At 41.5% G+C, this 20,390-nt stretch overlaps 1 protein-coding gene across 4 annotated transcripts; it reads right to left on the bottom strand.

Moving 5' to 3' along the window:
* Positions 1-940: 940 nt before the first annotated feature.
* LOC105569883 (S-adenosylmethionine synthase) lies at positions 941-18,380 on the bottom strand. 4 transcript variants are annotated; one of them, XM_012026680.1, is made up of 9 exons: positions 18,365-18,380; positions 9,131-9,208; positions 8,672-8,794; positions 6,991-7,103; positions 5,571-5,714; positions 3,985-4,203; positions 3,480-3,662; positions 3,209-3,342; positions 941-3,032 (listed from the first exon to the last, which is right to left on the bottom strand). In XM_012026680.1, exons 2-9 carry the CDS (start codon positions 9,201-9,203, stop codon positions 2,927-2,929), a joined length of 1,095 nt encoding a protein of 364 aa, XP_011882070.1. In that variant the 5' UTR covers positions 9,204-9,208; positions 18,365-18,380; the 3' UTR covers positions 941-2,926. The 4 variants fall into 4 exon arrangements, with proteins under 4 accessions (XP_011882070.1, XP_011882067.1, XP_011882066.1 ...); XM_012026677.1 differs by lacking the exons at positions 6,991-7,103; positions 18,365-18,380 and adding exons at positions 7,800-7,912; positions 15,768-16,054; XM_012026676.1 differs by lacking the exon at positions 18,365-18,380 and adding an exon at positions 15,768-16,054.
* Between the last annotated feature and the right edge of the window lie 2,010 nt (positions 18,381-20,390).

The raw sequence follows: 20,390 nt of genomic DNA, 5'->3' as shown, positions 1-20,390 counted from the left end.
TTATGTCACTCATGTACACATAAATGCTACTTTATTACGACTATTATCCTTATAATCGTCTGGTCTTCTAAAGCTCGCGCGAAGATACGCGATCGATCTCGCAGCGCGTATGCATGACGCGAGATAGTACCGTGACCCTTGATTATTTTACGCTGTACAGGATACCCCGAAATTTGCGAATCGAAAAACCATAGCAGGAAATTTGTCGAAAAAAAAATTGAAAAGTATTTGCCAGTTTTTGTTCCCATTCTTTCAGATAAAAAGGTTCAACCGGGCCATTTTATTTAAAAAAAAACTTGCTTGGAACGAAAAATGACAAATCCTTTTTAATTTATTTTTTCGACAATTTTCTTGCCGTGGTATTTTGATTCGCGAATTTCGGGACACCCATTAGCCATTCATATTTCAAGTCCTGTTGTAAACAGTACGGGGGAAGAACATTTTGAGACACGAAAATTACTCGATATATAAAAGGAGAGAAGTATTGTTGCAAAATCCTTATGTACATGGGAATAAGTTGTACTGACGAATGTATCGTGTTTTATTTTAATCTATTTTACTGGATACGCGTGCCTACGGTATTTTAACACTGTAAAAGTACTGCTATAATGTAACAAAATGCGCGGCAAGGCGGAATACGTGGGCTATTCGATTACAGGGATTATTCTACATGTTGCACATCTCGTTTTGAATCGTTGAATACTGAAGGGTGATCGTGCGAATGCATATAAAAATTGCTCGCTACGTTCGCGAACTATGTAGCCAGCGTCGCAGCGTCTTGTGCGACAGAGCTCAATATCATTTGTCGGGGAAACGTTAATAGAACTGCAATATTGGTCAAGTGCAAATTATGCATCGCGCAATTAAAACGGCAGGAAGATCGAGGATCAAATATGCTCTGCTTGCGTAATGATGCGGTAGTACACAAAACGACAGAAAATGCTTTTATTAAAAAATCCGTTTTATTTTGTCTTTTTTTCTTCTTTTTTTTTATACGATTCTGTGTACTATTACATATTGCCGATATGGTTTACGTCGCAACAAGTCGCACACATCAATTCTGCCAGAAGGTGACTAAATCTTTTTACAACTGTTTCTCTATTTGTTTCTCCCATTAAAAGCCGACGGTGTATGTCGGGCAATTTGTACCAAAAAATGAGAACAATGAAAAATTCTACACAACAGTTTCGAGCTCCGTCACACGGTCTGTGCTGGACCTCTACCGGGATTAGATTTTCAACGATTTCGTTCTCCTTTATAATAACTGCTGCAATTGTTCTATTTAGTTAAAACAATAGCAAAGGGGGAAATGACCGTACATTTCTTGGAACGATTAAGCACACTTGCACATAATTAAGAACATTCGCGCGTATACTATGAAACGATGAAAGCTAATTTCATAACAAAGCTGTTCAATTAGACTAGTATGATGAGTTTTAAATATTCTAAAATATTTAATAATGTTTAAACTACTCGATAAATGCATCCGATCCAGTATTGTATTGCAACTGTCTTTCGTGAAACTCATTAATTAACGTGACGCGGGCGCGTACGTAACGCACAACTATGTCATTTCCTTCTTTGCTACACATACGCCGAGGACACATTATCATCAATTTACACTTCTTTTCCCTCCTCAACGATTAATGATTCTAACGAAGTTACGTACACGAAAGATCGATTGGTATATCGACAGAGTCACCAGTGAAATAAAACGCAAGCTCGCGGAAATTCGCGTGTGTAAATTTGTGCATGCTGATTAAAAATTACCTCGCTTAGCTGATCAAGAATCGGAGTATCGAACTTTCATGTACGTGCGAGGGACTACGAATACAGCTAAAAATCTATAAGACTGCAGTTACATTTCCGAATCTGAAAACACGTATAGCGCCCGTTTATACATTTTTCTTCAAAAAATTTGATCCGCTACAAGTTCCTCCTCTTTTTACTGGTTTGCAAGTGAAAAGCATCAGCGCGTACCAGCGAGAGAGAATCGACTGGCTGTTACGGAAACCGAGCTTAGCTGACGTCAGTTCAAGAAAGAGGCTCCCAAGATCTGAACCAGGAAACTCGCACAATGGGCTCCATAATATAGGCTCGGTTCGCTTTTCTCCTTGCATAATGCATTCATTATATCTAGATGTTTATTGTGCCGTATTGATAAGAGACACCACCAGACGAAAAACCGAAAGAGAGTGAAGGAAGAAACGACTGTCCATACCCGTGTCCCGGTTTATGAACGAGATTTGTACTATGCCTGTCGTCACATATACAGGGTGTCTGATAAAAATATCGCCAATTGTAAAATATTCATATGTCGCGTTGCAAAATTCGCAATAGTTATCAATCAATTTATACATCTGAGCGAATAAGGACACTCGCCGCTCGCCCCGATCACTGTTTTTTCCCACCGCGTTGTATCTCGCGCGTCGCTCCACCTCCCGCTCAGCGATCGATTATTTTACATGGCTTCCAAGTCCGGTCTACCGTATTCTACGTCCTCATTCGCTCAAATGTATAAATTAATTACTCGATAACTATTGCGAATTTTGCAACGCGGCATATGACTTTTCTTCTCAGTTTAAGCCAATCTACCACTATTTTACGATTGGCGACATTTTTATCAGACACCTTGTATAATGCGGTATTTGATGGCAAAAAGAACTAGAGAACTGCCTATACCTAGTCCTCTCTATTGCTAAGTATTGGCATAAGAAAGAATCGATGGCCTCGCTGGTGGCTGCGGCACGGGAATTGAAGTATCGCGGACGAAATTCTTTCCTTTTTCCTATTTGAAATAACACGATTACTTCTCTGAGAGGAAGATAGAGAGGGAGATAGAGTTAGAAAGAGAGAGAAACAGAGATGTTCTATCGGATATCTAAAACCGAGAAACGTCGAGTCCAATTTAAAATCCATCCTCTCATCAATCGAGAATCAGCTTTTTTGGTTGCTCCCATGTGAAACCGTCTCGTCCAAAGTGGCCATACGTACTGGTTTGTTGATAAATAGGATTGCGAAGATTCAGTTCCCTACAAAAAAAAAGGTTACACCGTCAATTTATTTAGCTTCTTGCGTTTATTAATAAATTATATCATCTCGTATCGTAATATTTCATGAGCAAGACAATATTTATCCTAACAGTTTGCGTAGTGCAAATTGTATTAAAGCTACGAAAAAAAAATTAAAATTATATAAGTGTACACACTTGACGATCTTGCCGGGTCGCAAATCAAAGTTCTTGTTCACTATGTCTAAGAGCTCGTTCTGAGAACGCGTGGATGTGCCATAATCGAAAACTGTGATAGACAATGGTTCTGCCACTCCAATAGCATAAGAGACCTATTAAATAATCGCACATTTGTTACAATACGAAGACATAGAATTTTCAAAAATCTCATTACAAAACAGTTCTATACGGAAATTGCGAAATTTTTTATTACAACAACGATAAATCTTGACGATCTCGCAAGCTTTACCTGCACGAGGCAACGTCTGCAAAGGCCAGCCTTTACCAAAGACTTGGCGACCCATCTCGCAGCGTATGCAGCTGATCTGTCTACCTTCGTAAAATCTTTACCGGAAAACGCACCGCCACCATGCGCTCCCCAGCCACCGTACGTGTCTACAATAATCTTTCGCCCGGTGAGACCCGCATCACTCTGGAATTTTGAACGAGTAAATCAGAACAACTTGCAAAGTATAACGCACATTTTTCAAAATTCTATCTATTAACAAAATTACACGTGTCTTATATAATTATATATAGAGTTTTTAAATTATTAAATTATTATAGTATTGCAAAATTATATTTGATTGATTATTCTCAGTTAGGTTTTTAACATCATAGCATTCAAGAGTAGCAAATACAGAAAATACATCATCGAATAATCATCACTGTCCATGAGCTCTTTCTCTTATTATCTAGATTGGTGCTTCAAGTTAGACGTCGTGCGCTGATTATGTTATTGGAGACTTTAATACCTGTGGTCCACCGATGATGAAAAGCCCACAAGGATTTACATGGAAGACCGTTCTTTCATCCAGATATCTCGCTGGTATCACTTCTTTGATGACCTTCTCCATGACAGCCTTACGTAACTCGTCTAGACCAATTTTTTCGCTATGTTGCAGCGACACCACAACCGTATGGACTCTTATAGGTACGCAGGCTCCATGGTCCATGATGTACTCACAGGTTACCTATCGTAAACATAATTATTATACATACGTCTCGTGTAACTGTACATTTTATTTTTAATTATTAAAGTATTGTAAATATACATATATATATATTTGATAGATTATTCTCAGTTAGATTTTTAACATCATAGCACTCAAGAGTAGCAAATACAAAAAAATACATCATTGAATAATCATCATTGTTCGTCTTTTTTCCTTATTGTCTAGATCAGTGCTCGAAATTAGACACCATTTTCGGACCGATTTCTGAGACGACGCTTAATATTCCTCGTTTGCTACTGAACGGTCGAGCTGCTGATCGCACGTGTAACACCTTTTCATACGATAAATATGCTAGGAGCGTAACTTCCACCAAATCATTTTCCTTGCTAATAAATCATTTAAAATTTTATAAAGTATAAATAATTAAATTATATATATAAATAAATTCTTTCTATTATTAATGTATCGTATGTGTTATCTATTGTTATATGTTATAACAATATTTTTGATATATACTAATTACAACTTTGACAATAGTTTTCCATCCGTCACCCTTGAAGTACTCTTACTGATACGTTTTTTGAAGTGGTTTTCTGAATAGAAATAATCTATTTCACTAAAAACTAATAAAGAAGCTGATAAAATATGTGGCTGGGCAGAACAGCAAAATTCTATGTCATATTAGAAAGATATTATGTAAATATAAAAACAAATAAGGAAGAAATAGAAATTTGTGCCACATATTTCATCATCTTTGTTATCTTTTAGTGGAATAAACCTACCGGGAAAATCACTTAAAAAAACGCATCAACAATATTATCTCACGAGTAATGTGGGAAACTATTATCAAACTTGTAATTATATACGTTCGCGATATGTAAATGTCTTCATTTGACAAACATATTTTCTGACAACAACATGCTCATTATTATTGTAAAAAAATTGACCGTGACATTGACATTTGAGATGTAATTATATACCACAAATATTTTAAATGTAAAATATATATAAGATAATATTACATAATATAATACATTAACAATAGAAAACTTGTTTCATTATCAAGGAAAATAAAAATTATGCAGCAAGAAAAATATTTTTACGATTCGATTGAAGATACGATTCCAGCATATCTCTTACATACGGGCACTTCTGGGCGTCACACATATGTAATCGGCAGTGGAGGGAAAGGCCTTGGAAATCGGCCCGAAAAGGACATCTAATTCCGAGCACTGGCCTAGATCTTTGAACGTGAAAAGTATCGAGAAATGATTAGGGATTTCTCGAATTCCAGCCGTATTTTTCGACGAATTTCTTACACTCCTTGTTTTGTTAAGATTCAGATAAACCAAGTGCATATATGTATAAACGTATGGAAATCAAACCTGTGTTTTTGAATCTGGACGAGCCCACCATAGTTCGCCGCTTCGTCTTAGTTCGGCGATTTTCTGATTCAATTTATGTGCCAGCACGACCGTCAATGGCATACACTCGTCGGTTTCATCAGTCGCGTATCCGAACATTAGACCCTGATGGAAGAATTCGAGTTATTCCAGCTAAAATTTATGCGACACACAAGCTTTGAAGCGTCCAACGGGCTTTGCACGTAAAATTTCAAATATGTGGATAATTTATTTGAAATTACGTGCCGTCGGAATGTAAAAGTTAACATTTTGTTTTTATGCGTGAAAAAGAATAGGAAGCTTAATTATAGTAAAGCTCTCATGAAGAGTAAATTATTGCGTGAATATGTAGTATTATATAGATATGTGAAAAATATGAAGCAATATAACTAATAATGTGATAAAAGGTGCCACACAGAACAGAATAGTGATATAGATATGACAAAAGGGATATACACGTTTACGCTGACAATGAAAAAACTTTTACATCTTACACCATTAATTAACCAATAACCAACTAACAATAAGTAGTTTAATCACATAATAGATTCATTTGAGAGTATGCTTTTAGTCATCCCTGCGAAAATATTTACTGAAAATACATATAATGACATTTTGCTGAGGTGTATTTGAAAATCTTCCTCGGCCCGTTTTCATTGTCATCTCAACATAAAAATTTAGTAAAAAATCACGAACAAATTTTAGTTAAATTCAGCAAGTCTCACAAGTTTTTGTATTACTTTTCAATAGTATACTTTAGCTTTCTATTTCGCAGTATTACATTGAGTTTCACGAGAAAAATTATAATTCGTTGTTGGATATTCGTACCTTCAGCAATTTTTCAATAACTTTCATTTTACTTGTCGTCGATCTCGTAGTACTTTCAGCAAAATATCTTCATCGGGGCAGTAGCCAATCTCCTTTGGTTTCAATTATTTAACAACGAATTCTCAACCACGAGTTAAGATCGTACTAAAATCATGGTTAATCCTACTGGAGACGTTATTGATCCACAATAACGTGAAACATGCAAACGTTTCCAAATCTAGGTTGGATTTCTCGCACAAACTACTACATCCTACACCACGCCCGTTTAATTTTACACTCCCTATATGCCAGATCCAACTAAAGAATTAACGACAAAATAACATTCTTGTAGCGTTCGAACTACCGTCACAAGTACAACAAGTATGTGAGGGACACTCGACATGTCACTTCCACCTCTGTAGCGATGAAATTAAAACGAAGGCCAGTGGTTCACAAGAAGAAGTAAAGAAGTGAGGTGTTACTTGTACAACTACTGCAAAAGAAATGTAAGTAACGCAGGAGGCAAACAAAAAAAACGGAAGAAAAACAGAAGACAAAGAGAAGAGATAATTCAACGATGGCAATGCTAATTGACCTGATCTCCTGCTCCCACTTCCTCGTCGCTACGGTTTTCGTGAACGCCTGCCGCGATATTTGGGGACTGAGCGTCGAGCGCCAGCAGAACATTGCACAGCTTGTAGTCAAAACCTGCAGAAATCATCAAGCGTAGTGAGACAAATGATGTTCGCTGCCGCGTTTCACGCGTCGTTTCTTGTCGCGTGAGATTCCGCCACTCTGGTGCCTCGGATTTGTATCAGACCACGCTGATCCCAATAATCCTGGATTGATTAAAGCTAACACGACGGCTGCATGTAAGAGTTCGGGCACTTGACAAGATATCGGAAAGATGATACTGGATCGAGTTCTCCAAAACTGTCCGCGTGTTGAATTTTTGTTTTATAGATTAGATAACAAACATGTTGCACACAAATGAGTGTTATTAACGAATGACTTTTACGTGTATCCGAACATGGTACATACAGCCACACGTTCTACAAACATGATAACTGATATCGGCACTTTGTTGGAATCGCAGTGCTTTAAATCTGTCTCCGTCAAATTTCCTGCACGACTGACACGAGGAATTTTTCAAGAGACACCCGGCGGTGTCTCTGGTCTCGCACGATGGTGCTCGGATACTCGCACTCTCGCCCGCGTACACGCACGCAACACACGCAGATGTAACACACGCAGAATAGCAAAATAGATCTGAGAACGTCCGAAGTTTCAAGGGGGAGAGCAGAGGGAAGGGGGCGGGTAAGAGGCGAGAGCGTAGGGAGTAGATCGTTGACATTGAATTATCTTTGGCTGTTCTGTGGCACGGGCTGAGAATGGCTTATGTACCTGATCACCTGCGCCCACGTCCGTCTCTTGCCTGTCCGTATGGACACCATCCGCGATATTTGGGGACTGTTGTTCGATCGCCACCAAAAGGTTCAACGTACGCCAATCGAATCCTGCCACGATACGCCTTACGTTACACAGTCCTTATTCATTTCCTTTTGTGTATGATCTTGGGTTTTTTGATCCGAGAGGTGATGAGCAGGATGTTGATTGTCCGAGCGATCGAGGCACGAAGGATTCAAGCGTCTCGATGTCTATCCGCGAACAAGAATCCTCATAGGGCCAGTTTCACAAACGTCAGTTAACTGTTAACCAGAGTTTAGTTGACTCCCTCTCTTCTTCCATCTTATTATTTAAGAAGAAACAAAGAATCAATTAACCTGAGGTTAGCAGTTCTACCCATACTCGTCACAGTATTATCATTGGTCTTCAATGTAAAAAAAAAGAAAGAAAGAAAGAAATCGCGAAGGTTTCAAGCATCTCGATGTGTATCCGCGAAAAAGAATTCTCATACTCGTTTTAGTATTATCATTAATATTCAATGTAATAAGAAGACAGAAATCGCGATGTTTCGCGCTTGAATCTCTTGCGCCACGACTCGATCGTGTTATAGCAACAATTCGATGAGGGAGAATCGTGTGAGGCGAGTCTTATGAAGAACGAAGCAGCTGGCTATCTGTCCAGCCGTAGGGCATGCATGTGTTACATGAGTAATGGGTTTGTCACGGGTGTAAGGATCTCGGTTCTGCTCGCGCGAACGTAGAATTAACGTCCAACAAAGTGTCGGAGACAATCGGGGAGAGTGACAGACGTGCGTCGCTGAGAGACCGATGTGTAGCGCGAATGCGTGTCGCGTCGGCCGGTTGCTGTACCTTTTGAAGAGTCGTCGTAGCCGATGTGTTTCACTGTATCTCGTACGATCTTCTGATAATCCACCACAGCCTTAGATGTAATCTCCCCGCACAGAAGTATCATCCCAGTTTTTGTTACGGTTTCTACGGTAGAGAAACAGAGTCGATTAGTAAAATCCGTAGCTTCTTGCACGTACAATCTGTCTACATAATGAAGTTACATGTACGCGTTTAATGCAGAATAGCGTAATTGTACATCAAAGGAATGTTAAAGCGAGCGTTAAGGCAGCCGTAAACGCATTTGGGGGTTTTTCTTTTCTCTCAAAGAGGCCGTTTCAACGATACATTGCGAACGCAATGGACGCAGAAGCCAAAAGTTCCGGCCTAGTTCAGGGCCGAACAAACTAATTTATAAATAGAATACCATGATACATATTCGAGTGCCTGAAGAAATCGCAGCACTGCCTTGGCGAAACTCACCGCATGCTACTTTAGCATCGGGATCTTGTGTCAGGTGGGCATCCAGAATGGCATCGCTTATTTGATCGCACATTTTATCTGAAAAAGAACATACCAGAGACATAAATATACTGTAACAGAAGTGAAGTATTAAGCGAGACAATTAGAGGGTTTTGCTACCTGAACGCAATTAAAATCTAAGGGAACTTGCAAGGAAACTGCATAGAATTATAATAACCAAGGGGAGTAGAGAAGATTAATTTATTACATAAAGAAAGATAATAGCACACGACAAATTTTCATTCTATCTAATATAATTTAAGAAAAGCAGCGAATCACTAATCCAAGATTAGTTCACCTAAATTGCTCACGTAACTCGTTTCTCTCTTTATCTTTGGTATAATTAGAGCCGAGATGCAGAGAGGAAAAACAAGTCGTTAACCGCGGAGATAATTAGCTAACACGCGAGCCGAGGTTGCGAAAAAAATAATTTACTGTTCGTTATTTTCCAAAACGGTTCAAGTTGAGAAACGCAGAAATTTGCTTGGCTGCGTCAAGGCCTTAGAAAAATTAGCTACCGGAGTTCGATAAAGCACAGGTGCACAGAGCGCCTAGGATTATCACGTATTTGTTTCCAAATGTTTTGCCAATTTGTTATTTATGTGTATCACTTTATCACTTTGTTCACTCGGGTCTAGGCTATTTCGAGTCGTTTTACGATCGCTTGCAAAACCCTTCGCGCGACTTCCTCGACTCTCCGACGTCCTATCCTAGGACGACTAACGTGGGAAAATCGCTGAATCAGTGGACGCGATACAGCCCAACGTTGGAAAGGTGCGCGAAGAAAGCGTTGAGAAACGGGATAATTGAAAGGGGCGGAAAATGAACACCGATTGCTGGCTCGGTGGCGAAGTTTGTTAGTCACAAACTCCCTCCTGATCAACGGCTCCCGTTTAGAAGACGGAAGTAGAGAACAAAGGGGGCGAGAAAGAGAGAGAGGAAAAGAAGAAAGAGCGTTGTTTTAAAAGGGATGTGCCCTATGGTGAAACCAGACGCATAGCGTTTTCGACGTATTGAACAATTTCGTCGTATACATATATGATATATAATAAAGATGCTTTATGTAAACATATAATTACGCGTACAAGACATCTTGTATATAATTATATGTATTTGATCAACTTCGCGCATTCCAGAAGTCGTCGGTTATCGACAAATCTATTAGTTATCATCAAGATCAGGAGATTAGGAAGATAAACGTTCAAATTCACGCACCAAGTGCTATACAGGGTGTCCTGAAATTCGCGAATCAAAATACCATAGCAAGAATGTCGTCGAAAAAATAAATTAAAAAGTTATTTGCCATTTTTCGTTCCGAGCAGTAGTTTTTTTTTTAGATAAAAAGGTTCAAAACAGGCCAATCATACATTACGGTCGAACGGAAACCTGTCCGTGAGTCGCGCGTCGATAGTTTAGTGCACTAACACTATACATTCTACAGTACATTTCAAAGAGCTCTCATACAGTTCTTCAAAATGCCACGTTGCCCCACGGTTAAATAATTTTCAGGGTAAATTTTAAACAAAAATTCTCCCAGTGTAGTTCACGAAAAACGGTAGTGTCTCGCGCCAAGTATAAGCGTAGCTAGAACCGCGCGCGCGCGAGTCCGACCATGTAGTTTACGCAAGTACGCGAGTTGATGGGCCCTCAAATTTTCGGATCTCAACAATATCAAGAACGATCGTGGCTAATTCGTGGACTTCTTATTATCGTCACAGCAGCTTTGTTCACGCTCTTTGTAATTATTCCATTTGTCATAAGCAAATGTTGCGTGTCCCAACGATTTCAAGCGTCAATCTTCCGCGAACCTTGAGGCCAGTTCTGGAAGATTCCGGTCGATGGTAATAGAAGGCGAAAAAGGAGCATAAAGGAAACAAAAGGGGATTCCTAGAAGCCCGTTCGCGTCGCTCAATCGTAGCTTCGCTTCTTTCTTCCTCCCCCCCCCCCCTTTCAGAGAACTGCGATGCCTACAACAATCAAGTTACGTTTCATGCCGATTATTCTCGCTCCAGAAATAGAATCTGGACGATCGGTACATTGACGATTAAAGCGACCGAAGTAAATCGATCCCGCTAGAAGAAACGTCAACAAACATTCGAGCGGCGTCGACGGGAGAGAGAGACGTCGGCCGCGCCATCTACGTCGCGAGTAGAGTCGTCTAGAAACTCTAGAAGATGGCGAACTTCCTCTCGCGCATGGCAAATCGATCGCTGATGTACGAAGCTGAAGATTCGTCAACAATCAAGTCGCGACAACAAGGACAAGGAAGTAATGAAGAAAATTTGCAGAACGACCCGCATTCCGTCCTCCCGACCAGTCGTCCTGATTCTCTTAGCGCGACTAGCCGGCTCTTTTCTCACAGTTCTATCTATAACACAGAGAATGGTTGGTCTCGATTAGCGTTAACGCCAAGAGTCCGTACGTTCTTTTAGGCATCGGATACAGCAGTTTTTGCAGTAATTCATTCTTTTAGCCCGACTGCGCAGTCGACTGCACCGCAGATTTCCGTCAGCCGGCAAATCCGATGCGCAGCGGTTGCCAAATCCGATGCCTAAAAGAACGCACCCGATGGCATCACGTTTGCGTACGAGCTTTTCGAGCGCATCGATTGGCTACGAAATAAAAAACAAGTTCTGGAGACCCGAGAAATTTTCTACTTCGCAGCCAATCGATACGCTCGAACAGCTTGTCGCACAAGTGTAATATTACTCTAATTTATGCTAACCTAAAGCGGTATAGTCGTGAACAGAACGGGCGCTTTTTTAAAATTGCGTTTAGGAGCGCGCAATTATATTCAGAATGAGAACTGTCAGGCTGTTGTGAATACTGGCCGCAGCGGAGGAAAATCCCCTATATCAGTTAGCGGAGTTTCTGCTAAATTAACAAGCTTCATCCGTTCCACCATGAATCTCCCTGGAGTAAAATCTGTATAATGGAAAATGGGTTGTTTGATCATGTAATCGTTGCGAAAACAGATTTGTGATTGAACTTGGACGTTGAAAACCTGCTATCTCATATTAGAATTCTACCTTATCATAGAGAACTTTCCTCTATATTAGCTGCGTTCGCGCGTTGCAAATTTGAGGCGTCGGGGTGCTCTTTCTCCTTCTCTATCTCATTCACTCAGATGCAAAAGAGCACTCCGACGCCTCGGATTTGCAATGCCGAACGCAGCTAATAGTTGCTTTCCTTTTACATGAAAACTCAGATAAATCTCACTTGTGCCGTCATAACTCAGTTGAATGCATGCTCCTTTTGATTCTTGAGAAGTGAGATTCAACCAGATTTAACTGAGTTTTTGCACACGATCAAGACCGTGTGCTTTAGTGAGTTTAATAGACTCACATTAATGACGTCATATCTGAGTATAAAATACTCACATAGTTGAGTGACTCAGTATCACTTAAGTGTAAAAAGAAAGCAGATAATATCAGTTTAAAGATAACACTGGCCGGTTAATGTCGACGAAAAAGCTTGATCATTGTTATTTATTACTGGCAATTTAAAAAGATTTATATGTTTGAATTTATACCTACAACTGAAAGATAGTGTCTCAATCAATCTCTAGAAGACTTCGACTTAGCAATTGCGTCCATGTTGGATGAAGGGGGTAAGGGATACTTAAAAATCGCGTATCGACAGTTGTGTACAAATCGATACGCAGTTTAAAGTCGAAAAATAGACGCGATCATCTTTATACTGTTATTGCGACAAATATTACCACATGCCTCAGTGGTCGAATTGGCCCGCCTAGAGAGTAGGGAAGTCCAGGTTCAAACCCTGGCTGAGGTAATATTTTTCGCAATAAATTTTCTGTATTAAAACACTGGCCGGTTAATGTCGACTAAACAGTTCGATTATTGTGATTTATTACTGGCAAAGAGACTTCTATGTTTGAAAGGTAATAGTTCTCATTCTGAACCCAAATACGCGTTTCTAAACTTATTCATAAAGACCACATGTTTGCAACATGTCCGCGACTACACAAACAGAAATATGTATACAACTCGGCATTGACGTGTATCGATTCAACAGCGTCTGTGCTCCGATTCGAAATATGATCCAGAGAATGGAAGAATGCTTTCCAGTTGTATCCGATGCCACAAAGCCCAGATAGCACAGTGAATTCGCAAAGCGTTCTTAAAGCCTCCTCCCTTTGTAAATTGTAATTTTTCAGCGATTCACAGAAGAACGCAATAAGAATGATTAGGGAAGTTGCACGCACGCTAATGAACTCCTGAGGAATATTCCAAAGCGAACTGATTGTGGCTGGTTCTTCAAGAGTTCTTCGGATACTCAGTTTTCCAATTCCACAGGTATTCTTGAAAGTGAAATCTCTAAGAACTTTCACCAGAGACCTCGTATTCGTTTCTGCCGTATCTTCCGCACTCAGGAGGAAACGGAGTAACCGAACTCTACGCGACAGAAGGGTAGTCGCGAGAGCGAGCTTCTGTCGAAACAAGTCCCGCTTCCAATCGGGAATCTCGCGTCTTCGTGTCTGTATCCACCTTCTATACACGTGCGCATCTCTGAGCAACGGTCTCCCCGTCCAACGCCCGTTTTTACCAACGTTGTTTAACCTGGATCTTGGTTCAGGTCATCCTTTGTCCTTCCGATTGTCCCCTTATGCCCGACGCAGATGAAGGGCCAGTTTCACAAACGTCGGTTAACTGTGAACCAGAGTTCAGTCAACTCCGAGGGGGAAATCGCTGGCCAAAATCTTGTGCACCAATGCCCAGTGGGCATTACTTTATCTTTTTCTATTTCCGTTTCCTCCCGAGTGCGGAAGATAGGCAGAAACGAATACGAGGTCTCTGGTGAAAGTTCTTAGAGATTATTACTTTATCTATTTCATTTTATCTTTATAATACCCCAGCAAGACCCATGCCCAAACTAATGCCCAAAAAATGCGTAGTAATGCCCGGTAATGCCGCAAATCTGTACACCACCATACCTTCAGCAGTTTCCTCCTCGGTCAACTTCCTATCTTTTTCTATATTATTATCTAAGAAGAGACAGAGAATCAATTTACCTTCGGTTAGCAGTTAACCGACGTTTGTGAAACTCGCTCTAAGGACCAACTTCACAAACGTTGGTTAACTGTTAGCCAGAGTTCAGTCGACTCCCTATCTTTTTCAATCTTATTATTTAAGAAGAGACGGAGAATCAACTAACAGTTTCGGTTAGCAGTTAACCGATGTTTGTGAAACTGGCCCGAAGGGTCAGAGCACAAAGCAACGAAATAGCTTACGACGAAGACGCAAGCGTAAATGTAGATGGCGTACGTCGTCCTTACCTCCAATTACATATGACGTTACTTTTACGCCAAAGCTTGTGCGCTACGTTTACGCTTGCGTCTTTGGCGTAAGCTATTACGTTGCTTTGTGCTCCGACCCTAACTTTAATCTCGGTTCAAATTACTTATCTTCAACAGTAGAGGAGTATACTTGAAGTCACCAGTGATGAATAAGTCTAACTTACTTTATCTCACTCGTAAAATTAGAAAAGGACATAATGTTGATCCGAGGTTGAAGTTAAACTGCGTCGGTGGAAGCGGGCATTGGAAGGAGACGAAAGATGATTATGGGTGTGTCCGAGAGCTCGCTCTCAGCGCTGAGTAGCGTTGAGAGCGTCGCTATCTTTCCTCGACGCATAACGAGCTGCAAAGATAGAATGACGCTTTCAGCGAGAAGGCCCGGTTTCACCAACGTTGTTTAACTTTAAGCTTAGCTTACTTCGCCCTTTGTCTCTCCCCAACTGTTACTCTAGAAAGAGACAAACATGAATTAAACCAAGATCAAAGTTAAACGACGTTGATGCAAACCGGAGTGAGGCTGATGTTACATTCAGTCTCTCGAGACTCGAGCACCTTTCTATCCCGCAGCCAATCAACACGCTTGAAAAATTCGTCGTACGGCAACTGTAAATATCAGCCCTTGTCGCGTACGACAAATCGTAATACTAGGCTGAAACGAGACGGATTTCGGGCAGCGCGTGGCGCGAACCGGCGCCCAGCGTCGGGGCCGACCGGCCGAGGTTCGCGCCGATCGCGCTGCGATCGGCGCTGGCGAGCACATGGCGGCGCAACGCGCAGCACGCCCGCCAGGTCACGCCGCGTTCACGAAAACGGGGGAAAAGGCGGAGAACGGGAGATCCCCCTGGTGATCTCCGTTTTCGCTCGGAAATCGAAGCTCCCTTTCCTGACCCCGCGATCCCGTGTCGACGTTGTCGTCGTCGAGAGGAGGAGACGACGCGTCATCCGTCGTAGGGTCCGATCGAGGGGCAGGGGGGACGAGAGGGTAGGAAAAAGCGCGGACGAGTCTCCTCCATGACGGAGGAGAGTACGCGGCACACGACGGTGGTGGTGACAGTGGTGGTGGGAAGCCGCAAGGTACGGAGGGACGTGGAGCGAGAGAGAGAGAGAAAGAGAGAAAAAGAAAGAGAGAGAGAGAGAGAAAGAGAGAGAGAGAGAGAGAGAGAGAGAGAGAGAGAGAGAGAAAGAGAGAGAGCTTCTGGTTTCGACCGATAATGTAGAGTCGCCCGACAAGGGCCCGGCGACGGGGGTCGGAGCAGGAGGGGGGGAGAGGGTTCTGCTCACCTGGGTGTCCCTCGCCGACAGACTCCGAGGTGAAGAGGAACGCGGTGTCCTGCTGCAGCTCGGGCGGCGCGTGGCCGTTCGCGTAGCCGTTCATATGGTGCGCGGTCTCCGGCATCTTCCTGCGCTTCGGGGTCGTCGCCGCCGTTGTCGCCGTGTCGTCTCGCTCGACGGGCCGCCCTCCTCGTTAACTCTGAGAGACCGATCCGCGGGTGTAGCGCCGCGCCGTTACACGTTCTCCGCGCGCCACGAGAGCTATGGCCTTCCTCCCCACGTGCCTTCTTCTCCTCCTCCTCCTCCTCCTCCGCCGCCGCCGCCGCCGCCTCGCCTCGTCGTCGTCGTCTTCCTCCTCACGCGTACACGCGCGCGCCCCGAACACCGAGTCAGCCGTCCGCGAGGTCGGTGGAGTCACCGATCGAGCGGGCCGCCGCGCGTCTTTCCCGCGCTCGCCGGGGGGTTATATTACCTGTGGCTCCTCGTCGACGGTGGACGCGACCGAGCGCGAGCGACGGGCACGGCGTGCACGAGAGGAAGAGAGAGAGAGTGAGAGAGCGCGGGTCGGGTTCGAGAGGAGAAGAGCGCGCGATCTCCACACAGGCACACGGCACACCGCGTAATGATCGGGGACGAGGCGAACGGGCGAAGCGACGCGCCGCGGCGCGTAGCGGCAAGTGAAAGAGACTCCCCGCACCCGACGTCCTCTATTTATAACCTCTCTCCGCCTGCCCGCGCGAACGCCCCGGCGCCGCAGTTCGTGGTCACGTGACGCGCTCGGCGCGCGATTCGATTCTCGCCGCGACTCCACGTGGCTCCTGCGAACAAATGGGAGAAGACGCCAGTCAGAGGCGGAGTCGGAGAACGCTCGGGTATCGTTCTCGGTATCGTGGAACTGGATAACCGCGTTGGCAACCGCGTTCCACCCGGACGAGACCAACGATTTGTGAAAACATTATTCCGGTTCTCGCCAATGTCGGCTTAACTTTGTTGATTTTATCATTTATGCTTCGTCTCCTTCTAACTGTTTGGAAAGAGACCAAGGATGAATTTGACTACCCAGTGAGAAATGATTCGTCGATTGATGTCGAATCTACGTATTGATGTAACTATTAAACTAGTTATTGAAAAAAGTGTAACTGAGTTAAGTTACAGTTATAGACGAAGGGAAAGAAACGAAGTTAAATTATAGTCACCAAAAAAAGTAACTGTAACCGTAACTTCGTTACAAGCAACGACTTACTTTCCAACCCTGGTAACCTTATTTATTGTGTAATTTTACCATCCACATATATTAGTGTCGGCCAGAAATTTGGCTCTTCGCGTTTATTTCCGGTGCGTCCAAAACTTTTGACCGATACTGTATTTATGTAAATAATCTATTTAATTACAAAAAAAACCCGTATATCTTAACGATAAGCACAAATATTTATCTAGAGACGTGAAATTATTAAATATATAATGTAATATTGCGCCATGTAAAAAATAACGCCGTCAACTTTTTGCCTGAATCATCATAGATGACGTCTGTATCCGTCATTTAAATAATTTTTGTTCGAAAAATTGTTTTTAAGTATAACATGCGAATGGCGATATATCCAATATTTTATATACCGTCGGGGATTTCTTTTTACAATGAATTTAATTATATTAATGTGCCGGCAAGTACTGAAAATATTAAGCCTTAGATGCCGGACAGGTTTTTTCATGACTTTTTTAATAAGATTTATTTATAACTTGCGTATACATACGCGTTAGAATGTTTTACTACGAAAAACAAGCGACCCCCCGCGGAGCCTGTGCGTTCGTATCACGTTCATATGCGTAAAATATTACAAACAAATATCATCAAAATATAATGAATGTGCGTGCCGTTTGTTGAAGCTCCGCGAATTTTACTATTTCAGTTCACTGAACGGCATATAACCGGACGAGAACCGCATTAGCAAACGCTGTTTTTATAGAAATATATATTTATTAATCGCGGCAATTATTTGTAAATCGAAAGTACTACCCAGCATTTTGTAACCAACGTTTCGAAACACTTATTTCATTCTGTCGATCTCCCGAAGACGCCACGTATTCGCGGGTGAATTAATTCTTTTATATTATACTTAACGCAATCTACAATTTCAATTGCTATCTAAAAATTGTTAATATTATATTCATTATTGCAACGCTTTTCAATTGAATGAAATCGGTTTCACTTTCAATTGACGACAGTCCATCTTTCACGCGTCAGGAAACACGTTTCCTAAATCCACGAATACAAACATCTAACGATACAGCCCGAAGGTGATGACACTATTGATAAGTTTACCATTTATTTTGATACGGTATAACGTTTCTCCTGGTTTATCAACGTGACACTATGATCTTCGAGAATAATCATTTAGGATTCGGTGCGTCATACTTTGCGCGCGGACCTTTTAATGTTGCATCATGTGCCGGATGATCTGCCCCAGAGTTGCGAAATAAAACGAGAAGCTGTCCGTATCTCCGTGTCCTCCGCGGTTTCACTTCAAGTAGAGCTCATCGAATTTAGGAATTTGAGGAATTGCAGAAATGTACAGGTAGAAACTAACATGTCCAGCCTGGATACTTACCGATAACTCTGGTGAAGTGCTGTATCAGCGCTTTATTTCTGAGCCGCGTTATCTTTGAGAGTTCGAGAGCTCCGAAAAGGGGCCGAATTCGCTGCCGCGGTTTGTCTGACACAGCCGGAAATCTAATTCGCGCGAGACACAGAACGAAGCCGCGGAGTTGCGAAACTTGAGCACAAGATTCAGAGAGACGTTATCGCCACCCGACGGAATTGCACTATACGGGAGTGCGCAAACTGGCTAGACTTTTATATATCGCTCGGCGATCGAGAAGCTCCTCGGAGTGGAGTGGGACTGGCGGACGCAGCTGTATTAGGATGTGTTGGAATAACACATCAGTTTTACAGTAAATTGCACAAGTGTTTATGGCCTCGTTCGTTTTCCCGGGAGTAAATATAATTAAAAATCTGTGCAACGCGACATAGAGGTGATTCAAACGTTGAGTGAAAAGAAACTGGATTGTTACTTGGATGGGTTTAGAAGTTGAATGAATAAAAGCTGGCTTTGTTCGTCTAAGATTACTCAAGATCGGAACTGTTGATTGGTATACGAGACGAGAATTTTTAATAAATTTTAAATGTAATAGCTTTACGGAAAATTTTATATTAAATGTAAAATTAAAATTATTAAATATAAAATGTTTACGGAATGAAACAGCTTTCAACCAAGATTGAGTCAAAACATCTACGCGGAGAGAATTTTCTTTTAAAAGTTATTCTGAAAATTATGTGATCGTGGGACATCGTGGCATTTTGAACAACTTTATAAGAGTTTTTGATTTTACTAGTAAAATGTATGGTAAAATTTCAGAAAATTCTCGTAAAATTCTTCGAAATGCCATGTTGTTCCATGATTACATAATTTTCAGGATAAATTTCAAAAGAAAATTCTCTCCATGTAGGAAATCTAGGAACGTAGCTTTAAATCCAATTTGATAGAACTAGGAAGATCTAAAGCGAGTACTGGTACACTTGACAACTTATGGAACTGTTAAACGTCGAATTGGAAAGTCTCGATTTAGGAATCCGATTAAGCAAGAATTTGCGAGATAACGTAGCGAGAAAATGATTGGTCGAAAAATCGACACCAAGTTGACGTCTATTCGACGCATTTGACGTCGATTCGACATTGACATGTTTTCAACCATTATTTCTAAGAAGGCATCTCTAGGATCAAGAATTTGTGGAAATATAATAATATAAAAAGTTATAATAAAAATGGTTAAACTAAGGCGATAAAATAATAACATGTTATTCTTCTATTAACATAATTCATTATATTTACAAATACGTGCCAATTGTATATTAAATCCTTTGTGCTGCCACTCAATCGCCTTAATTTAACCGTTAAATTTGTATAATAGAGCGTAAGCTTTTACTAATAAAAGTAAATTTGGTATTTACGGAAGCATACATTTGCAAAAAGCGAGAACTCTGAGTGAGAAAATCGGCAATTAAAAAAACAACCTTCTTCGAATTTGTATTTATTTCTTTATAGTAAAACATTACATGCATGTATATTATATATATATTGTTGCTTTTTGTGAATCTCGTGCATTTGTTTTTTCAACAATTTGACTCGTTTGGCGGAGCAACATAATGTCCAATACGAATAATATGCTATAATCATAGTCAAAGTTGTTCGTCACTCGAGCATTTCTCGTTAATGACGTTAAAGTTGCCGATCATTTTATACGTCACACATCAGTCGTAAGTGACGAGTTGCGAATCATGTTATTGAACGTGAAGCGATTGCGCGGCTGACTAGCAACTTCAGTTTAAACGCGATAGCAATTATCACCCAGTATCTCTGATACTCGATATAAATAGAAATGACTTTTTAGCTATTCAATTAAGCGAACAGCAATCGTTAGCTGTAAATATAAACACCTAATTAGTATGTAAATTCGTCTGTGAATTTAACGACATTTTAGCAATTGTCGCGATTTCTTCTCGTATCGGCTTCGCTATCATGCGAATTGCAAACATTGTACATTTTTACGGTTCCTCTGAATTATCGTAAAAGTGCA

This window comes from Vollenhovia emeryi, unplaced genomic scaffold (assembly GCF_000949405.1).
Source record: "Vollenhovia emeryi isolate VEMERY1.0 unplaced genomic scaffold, V.emery_V1.0 DF939122.1, whole genome shotgun sequence".
In the NCBI taxonomy this organism is placed as follows: Eukaryota; Metazoa; Arthropoda; class Insecta; order Hymenoptera; family Formicidae; genus Vollenhovia; species Vollenhovia emeryi.
The sequence above is the reverse complement of the archived record's forward strand: the minus strand, read 5'-3'. Positions and strand labels throughout refer to the sequence as shown.

Coding starts and splice junctions, on each gene's coding strand:
- LOC105569883 (XM_012026677.1), bottom strand. CDS start 15,882: ATGCCGGAGACCGCGCACCATATGAACGGCTACGCGAACGGCCACGCG. Junction 8,795..9,130: donor CGATGCTAAAGTAGCATGCG/GTGAGTTTCGCC, acceptor TCTCTACCGTAG/AAACCGTAACAAAAACTGGG. Junction 7,913..8,671: donor CTACGACGACTCTTCAAAAG/GTACAGCAACCG, acceptor GTATCGTGGCAG/GATTCGATTGGCGTACGTTG.